At 31.7% G+C, this 8,814-nt stretch overlaps 1 protein-coding gene across 1 annotated transcript; it reads left to right on the plus strand.

The window, feature by feature from the left end:
* The first annotated feature begins 2,749 nt into the window (after positions 1–2,749).
* LOC126674457 (uncharacterized) lies at positions 2,750–4,423 on the plus strand. The gene is made up of 2 exons (XM_050368902.1): positions 2,750–2,883; positions 3,842–4,423. The coding sequence occupies exon 2, from the start codon at positions 3,850–3,852 to the stop codon at positions 4,375–4,377; it is 528 nt and encodes a 175-aa protein (XP_050224859.1). The 5' UTR covers positions 2,750–2,883; positions 3,842–3,849; the 3' UTR covers positions 4,378–4,423.
* Positions 4,424–8,814: the final 4,391 nt, after the last annotated feature.

Raw genomic sequence — 8,814 nt, forward strand, 5'->3', positions numbered from 1 at the left:
CTTGGCTAATAAAAACTTCTTCGCCTCTAACACAGACTGAACGGAGATAGCTCTTGATAATGGATCTTTGCAGCCAATCTCCGATTTATCTAAAATCATCTTTTGATTCAGAGAAAGAACAACTTCCTTTTCTTTAAACGACAGCCCCAGAACAAGCATTACTACCCGCAAAGATAGCATGAACATAAAGATTTCCTATCACGCAATGATGAATTCAAAATAACCTTCTTTTTGTACTCACTGTTATTCCCGAAAGGCTGATTTATCTTCTCATGAACCTTAGGTAAACGGGAGCAGAAAGCACATAATCAAAAACGTCTAATGATAATCATGTTCAGTTAAGCCAAAATCCAATCAATCTCTAAGCGTTGATTTGGACGTAGAAACCCAAAGTACAAGTCATCTTAGAGAGTTTCTTAGCCAGAGTAGCCCTATCATAGATTTGATATCTAGCAAAATCTTTCTCTAAGTCAAAATATCTCCATGAACGAGGGAAATTAATTAACAAAATAAATAATTTGATTGGGTTCCACAAAATCTGCCTCCAAAAAAGAACCGTTCTTTTCATGATCAACTGATGTCGGCTGTTAAGGTTTGGTTGCGTAGGTTTGGGAAAAACCATCACTGCTCCTCCATAATTTTGCGATTGAGACTCTCTGGTTATGAAGCCCCCGATAATTGACGAGAACGTTGCCTGGTTTGGACTGAATACGACTAGATATTATATGCGTAGGTTTAGGGTAAACCATCGTTGCACCTTCATGTTTCTGAGATAGGGAATCCTTACGAATAAGCTGGACAGACTGTCCAACATGGGTGTCACCTGAAAATCTCGCCGGTAAACGATCAGAGTTAGGGTTAGGTCACAACCTCCAACGGTGCTCTTCTATCGTATTTTTTCTCTATTTAATATTGCATTCTATTATTTGTCTCTCTTTTTGAAAGTTTTATTTTTATCTAATCCAATTTACTTTTAAGTTTTAGTTTCTTTTTTGTTGTCTAGTTCGAGCTAATATTTTTGAAAGTTATTAATTAAATCGAAAAAAATATATTATTTTAACTGATTTGTTAGAATTTATTTTTAAAAATTCATAAATTTGTTATGGACTTGCATAAAGTTATGAAAAGTAAATGCCAATATAAAATTACTTTGGTGTGGTGGTAAGTGGTAACAGATATAAAACTTTTAATGAAATGAATAAACACACTAAACAATCAACCATATCAAACAACCTAATCAACCTCAAAATTCGAGAAAGAATTCAAATAAAAATCGATTCTTGGTAACATAATATAGTCTTCTTGATTTAGTTGAAAGTACGAAAGCACGTGCTTCACCGTTTCTCTCACGTGCATGCTCTGATGCCACATATACATGCAAAGTAGTCAAAGCTAAGCTAGGCCAAACCCATATAGAGGTCCCTGTACTTTACACTTTTTTTTCTATAAGTCTTTATACTTCATTTTTATATTATCTAGTCCCTCTACTTACCTATTTTTGATTTACTGGTCCTTTATGAGTTTTTTCCAGTCCCTCTAACTACAATTTTTATTTCCTCCAGTCCCTCTACTTACAATTTTTGTTTCCTCCAGCCACACAAAAGGACCGGAAAAAACTCATAAAGGACCTGATAATCAAAAATAGGTAAGTAGAGGGATCAAATAATACAAAAATAAAATATAAGGACCTACGGAAAAAAATATGTAAAGTACAGAGACCTCTATATGGGTTAAGCCGCTAAGGTATAAACATACATTAATAAAACTAATGGCAAAAGGTACAAACAGCCATCATATTTTTTAGTTTGGCATAAATAGCACCCTATAAAAAAAGTATATTAACACTTGTACTCAATTTATTTTGGTACAAACAAACCTTGCCGTTAATGGAGAACTCATTGTGTTATATATAGTTGAAGACAGAATATATAAAAAAATCCTCATGCTTAATACAATTCTATAAAAATGAACATATTCAACCCAATATTTGTTTTTGGCCGATTATACCCCCGCCTTAATAAAAGCATGCATCAGTTACAGTTTTAATAAGATATCATATATATTAATTTTTACACATATATATAATATTATGAATATAAAAATATTTTTTAATCAATCATGTTTTATATATAAATTATCAATTTTTTTGGACATTTTTAAAAATATTTTTGTATAAACTAAAATATTATATATGTATACTAATGTTAAAATTATTTAAAATTCTAATGTATATAAAGAGTAATTTTAATGAAAATATTATATAATATTAAATTTATATATGACTAGTTTGTTAATAAATACTATTATTACATTTATATTTAGAATAGTTTTAGTAAAACTATAAATATAATATTAAATTTAATTATGAATATCTTTTAACAACAGAGTTAAATCTTTGTACCCAAAAAAATTGATTGTGTTAAAGAGTCCCTTTTTCTATAGGATGATATTGTACCATACTAAAAAATACCATGTTCTTTTTGTACCTTTTGCCAAAATTAATTAATTGAAGAGTAAGAGAGACAATATTTCCTATATTCGCTGTCATTGGAACTCATCAAAATAACCCATATGCCCATCTGATCTCTCTTTCTTAATTTATCATTTTTTTACTATTAACAATCTGTCATTATATAATAAACTAATAAAGTCTTACCACTAAATAAAATAGATTATATTATCACTGACTCATTGATTCCTTCTGTTTTCAGTTTATTTATTATATATTTACTAATTTAGATCAGATCAAGCTTTGCTAGCTTCTTTTTGTGATTCTTGAATTGCATTTGCATGGCAGCACAAGTATTGCAGATACCAAATAATTATAATCTTCTTGCTTCAGCTCTCATATTCTTCAAGATTCTTTAATCTTCATACATTGAGGTTAGTTTTATTGCTTAATTATTTTTCTTTTCTGTATTTGTTCAATCATTTTATTTACATTCTTGATTCTCAGTTAATATTGGCATAAAATGTAGATATTTTGAGATCTCATAGTCTTAAAACCGAATCAAAATCAAAATTAAAGAATTTAGAAAATGTATAGATTCTGAAGCTGTTAATTTGGTATGTGAGACTGTACATTTGTGTTTGGTTCTAAAATTGGCAACACATTAGTACATTATTACTGTGTTTCTTCCTCCAGTGCATGGTCTTTGGCCAGCTAGATAGTTTAGAGGTGTGCATTTGTGGGGTTTGCGTTGTCAGCTCTTGTAATAGTAATATGTTAAATGTCGGCGGGGCGGAATTAGGGGCGGGGTGGACGGTTATTCCATATCCGTCGATCACCGATTATTTTTTATTGTTTTTTTGTATATATTGTTATTTTTTATTTATTTTGTTTTATTTTCTGGTCATACGTTATTTGGCATTTTTCTCCTTTTTACACTTTTAGTGTTTTTTTTTATTTTTGATTTGATAAATGAGTGTGTTTTTTTATTTGAAAGAGGATAATTTGCTTCATTTAATTAGCTTTAGAGGACAGTCAAAGTCAGAACAACTATGAAAACAGTGGCAAAAGTCCGCCATAGAGAGTTTTTTTTTTTGTTTGGTATAATTTTTTTTTTGAGGCAAATTGTGAATTCATAAACTATTATATCATATTTTTTAAAGATGTTTAAAAGTTGAAGGAGTAAATTTTTGTTTTTAAAATATTTAAGAGGACAGTCATCACCTCATCTTACAGGCTACAAGGCTGGTTCTGCCCATGTTTTATCATAAAATGCATGAAAACTAAAGAATTTTCCTCCAATATTGATCTTTATACACACAATATATACTTGTATTATACACTAAATAAAAACAAAAAATATATTCTTATGTTTTTTTTATCATTTCACAGGTCAAATAATGGATGAAACCCCACCTCAAGTTTCAAATAGTTACAAATATGGGGACCAGAAGCAAAATAAACCCACAAAAAGAATAAGAAAAAACAGGTACGATCCTGATGAAGGTGGAGATCTGATAGAATGTTCAGGCAAGTTCTGTAAATCATGTACCGGTGGATTAATAGCCGATTGCGTAGCGATTTGTTGTTGCCCTTGTGCTCTACTTCATCTTCTAGCTCTTGCTTTTGTTAAAGCGCCATTTATGATCGGTAAAAAGTGTTTCAGAAGAGTAAAAAAGAAGAAGAGAAATAAATTATCTTCCAATCTTCAAGTTTTAACAGCACAAGGTGGTGATAATTTGGAAAAGATAAAGATAGAAGATGAAATTTTGGAAATTGTAAATAGTGGATTCAATGGTGGTGAGGAAGATGATGATGGTGGTGGTGGTGTTAGTGCAAGATTTGAAGCTGTTGAGAAGGTTTGGTTAGAGTTTTATCAGAATGGTCATTTGGGTTTTGGTAGGGTTTCTTTTACTGGTATTCAATGATATGTAATGTTTTATTCTTTTTTTTTTTATAGTAATATTATATACATATGCATTGTTCTATTCAAATTAGTTAACCTAAATTAACTTCAATTATAGTGATCAGAGGTGTGTATTCGGTTCGAATTAAACCAAATTGAACCGATATTTAATTTTGGGTTAATTTCATAAAACATTACAATCTTTACATGAATTTTCATTTTAATTACGACTTTTAAAAATTGGCTGTAGACACCTATTTTTCGGACAGACAAAAAATGATAAAGGGCTGAGACATCTATTGATAATTTCTAGAGGTGGCAATTTTCACCCATACCCATTTACCCATGTATACCTACCCATTATATAAAGGGTATGGGTTATAAAAGGATAGTTATTTGTTAAATGGGTAATAAATGGGTAAAAATCTTCCAATCCATTAATATAAGGGTAATAAAAGGGTTTGACATGGGTACCCATATTCTATTCATAATGATTCAATATGCAAAATTGATTGAATGACATATGTCAATTTAAGAGTAATTGTTTTTCAAAAAAAAAAAATTCAGAATTTTTTTTCCTATAAATATTTTTTTATCCAGAAATTATTTTTTTCAGAAATTAATTTTTTTTTCCAGAAATTTCTTTTTTCATAATTTTTTTTTCAAAATTTTTTTTTTCGAAAATTATTTCTTTCCAAAAAAAAAAATTTCAGAAATTTTTTTTTTCCAAAATTTTTTTTTCCCGGAAAATATTTTTTTATCCAAAACATATTTTTATCCAGAAATTATTTTTTTTCAGAAAATATTGTTTTTTCATAAAATATTTATTAATTCTCACAAGATGTACATTTAAAAATGTAACATAATTTAAATTTTAAAAAATCAATTTTTAACATTATACATATAAAGTGGGTTAGGGTCATATAGAATTATAAGGGTATTGGCACCCATATAAAATTAAAACGGGTCATAAATGGGTAGATCACCCATTTATTATCCTACCTATTTAAATCCAACCCATACCCACCCAAACCCACCCATTTTCCACCTCTAATGATTTCTAGAGAAATCTGTCTCGGTGACGAGTTATCGATTTGTTTGCTGGAATCCAAGCAGACGTAACCAATACATAGATGCAAACTTGGAGGATTAAAGCATAATTAGCCAATAAAAATCTTAAAAGATTGTAGTTTAAGTCCAGAAATTGGACTAATTGCAATATTCTAGAAGTTTATGAGCCAATTTGCAAGTTTTACTGACTAAAACTGACCATATCCAAACTCATAGGTCCCAAAAGCCTTTTTGACATTCTTAGGCACCAAAACTAACTTTTAGCATCTTTTTACTTAGCTAGGAAGTCGAAATCCGAATTTTAAATGTAAAAATTTAAGGTAAATAATTTAAAGATAATCCTAATCCTAATAATCAATCACTTAACACCTCTTCAACCTTGAATCAAACTCCAAATAGGCAAAACGGTAAATAGCTAATTAACCCTAAAACCCCTAATTAACCCTTATAAATACAGCATTGAGACAGTCTAGCAAAAGGTCGGAGCAGAGCACCAAAATCCTTAAAATTTCGAGCAAAACCCTAGCATTGGCCGAATCATCACATAAGCACGCACAAAATTACTCTATTCCAGTCATAAAAACACCTAAATACGCTTCAATTCTCTAAAAAAACAACCCTACACATATTTGAAGTTGGATTCCACATCCTCTTTGCCAGCAAACGAGCCAAGGACTCAGACTGGTAATTCTGAGGATCCTCTATATTCCTATAATATTGTTTATGTCATAATAATCATGTATGTTGAGTTTGTATCTACTAGGGAGAATAATAGATTGTTTTTTTTATAATTGGGAAGGGGGGAGCTCTTGTGGGAGGAAATGAACCCACGACCTTGACAGTTTGCTGTCCAATGCTTATACCATTTAAGCTACAACTCGTTGGTGAGCATATTAGATTGTTTTGTTGATTTTGCCATAAAATTGTCATTATAATCAAATTCAATATTTTTATGAAATTGTCATGATAATCAATTAGAAAGCATGTTAGTAGCTAGATTAATGTATTTTCTATGCTTAATTCTGAAATCCTAGTAAAGTAAAACGCCTAAAGTGCATGTTTAGGTTGTTTTTGAACTTATTTATCATGGATATATTTGTTTATAAGCTGCTGTAAATTGCTATTTTGGTGTACTAAATCAGCTTTAAACAGTCTTTAATTTCCATATATGCATTCTTTGGTTTTTATGCGTTTTAACCTATCTTTGTATGAAAAACGAAGCTGAAACGAGTGAAAACGGAGTTGAACATATGAAAAAGGGACTTGCTGTCCTCCCTGCTCTAGACGTCGCCGCCGACACCGCCAAAAACTGTCGGCGCCGGAAGTACACGGTGCCACCGCCGACAGGATGGGTGGCAGCGCTGTCTGTTCGTCCCCCTCTCCCCAAACTGTTTCCAAATCTTCCAAACCTCGATCCAGACTTGCAATTATGTTTCCGGGATCGTTCGGTCTCGGAATTAGGTCCAATTTGAACCCAGACGTAGGGAATTTGATATTTTAATTTAATGCATTGTAATGGGTCAAATCCAATGTAATCCGGACCTTGAAGTCCAAATATGTAACATAAAGTATAATTCGGGCCCAAGCCCACAACCGGTGAACCCAGCCACATCCAAGCCGAGTTCAGGGATCACCCGAACATGGCATTAACCTCGGTTCAAACCGATAGGAACATATCGATGAGACGAACAATTTCTATGTTCTGCCCAAGAGCCATTTTTGACCACACTAACGGTAAAACACACGTGAGTGTCATGCACTTAAAAGTCAACGAGATTTAAAAGTATTGCTCACCTTAGATGCATACCAATTTTCCGTGAGCACGTTTGCAATGTTTACAGCTTTCCAAAAGCATGCCAAATCCAATATTAACAAGTTAAAGGACTAAACATGTTAAATTAGCTAAATGAAATCAATTCCATTCAACCGCTTATACATCTTAGGACTACCCCGAAAATGTAGTAAAAGGTTGTATAGGATTTCAAGATCACTTAATAAAATCAATCAAACTTAGATTTCCGGTTTAGTCTTTGTGCATTTAATCAATACAAACCAGTCAGACTTATTTTATTTGTTAGAAACCTCCAGGTTTAGATGTATGCTTAGGGGTAAGTGTTTTTGCCTCATGCTAGTCCAGATTGAGTCACATGCGAGTCTGTGTGTTTATACGCTTTCAGACTTATTTACATTTCCAGTACTATATCTTGTGGCCTGCCATTGAGTGTTGAGATGAGATAAACAAATATGTCCGGTAAATAAAACCAGTAACATATAAGCCAAGCACATGAGTCTCAGGTAGGTTCACGGAACCGGTCTTTTGGTCCGATGCACGATAATCTTATCTATAAGCAAGTAATGTTATCTAGTCGGTATAAAAGGCATTTCCTAGTTAAACTAGGTGGAGACTCCATTTATCAAACTTTTCCAGATTTGAAGTCAACCATAAGCCTGGGAGAGCGACCCCAGAACCCCGCTCTGCTCACATTGGCATTTAAAGGCACGACTTTTCATTTTGTTTCAAATCTATCACCAAAGTAAAATTTGGTGTATTTTTCAAACTAAAAATTCATGATCCTACATACTCTCATTGAAAGATAATAATATTTGGTGTCGATTTATAATTTGGATGTTTTATAATGGTTTAGTGAAGAACTTAGCCAACAAAAATACCCTGAAATGATAGATTTGAAACAAAATGAAATGTCAAGGTTTGATTTGAAAACTTTTAAAAGTCATTATTAAAATGAAACTTCGTGTAAAATCGTGATTTTTGTTATGAAATCAACCCTTAAAGTAAGAAATCAAACCAAACCAAACTGAGCAATTATGTTCTGTTCATTTTTTTTGTTTTGATTTAAGTGTTTTTGTCACGACCCGAAATCTCGGTTTAAGAACGACGCAAGGGAATGAGAGTGATAGCTCTGAAATCCGTAGCAAAACTAAAATCACAATAAATTTTTCGCGTTCTAAAATCATAATAAGAATCACGATGCCTTTCAGAAACACTTTTAAAACATGTTACCTTTTACTAAATTCATTTTCAGAATACCGATACTATGACACTTGAAACCAAGGCTTTTAACACTTGTCTCGAATAATATAAACTGCCCTGTTTTAAATATAAAGCCAGTACTCCAACTCAATAAAAGAAATATTTGTGAACCATTTGTATAACATATAAACACATAGCCATAAAAAAATACAAAAGACAGCGGTTTCATATCAAAGTTTATATAAAATAAATGAACCACTTACTATGGATTACGGTACTACCCAACTATACAACTATTGCAACTCTAGAAGTAAATAACAATTTCCTTTACATTGCAAAAGGTGATTTATGGAACAAAAGTTGGAAGCTTGAACACGTCAAAACACTATATATCTG

Source organism: Mercurialis annua, linkage group LG3, assembly GCF_937616625.2.
Source record: "Mercurialis annua linkage group LG3, ddMerAnnu1.2, whole genome shotgun sequence".
NCBI lineage: Eukaryota > Viridiplantae > Streptophyta > Magnoliopsida > Malpighiales > Euphorbiaceae > Mercurialis > Mercurialis annua.

Coding starts and splice junctions, on each gene's coding strand:
- LOC126674457 (XM_050368902.1), top strand. CDS start 3,850: ATGGATGAAACCCCACCTCAAGTTTCAAATAGTTACAAATATGGGGAC.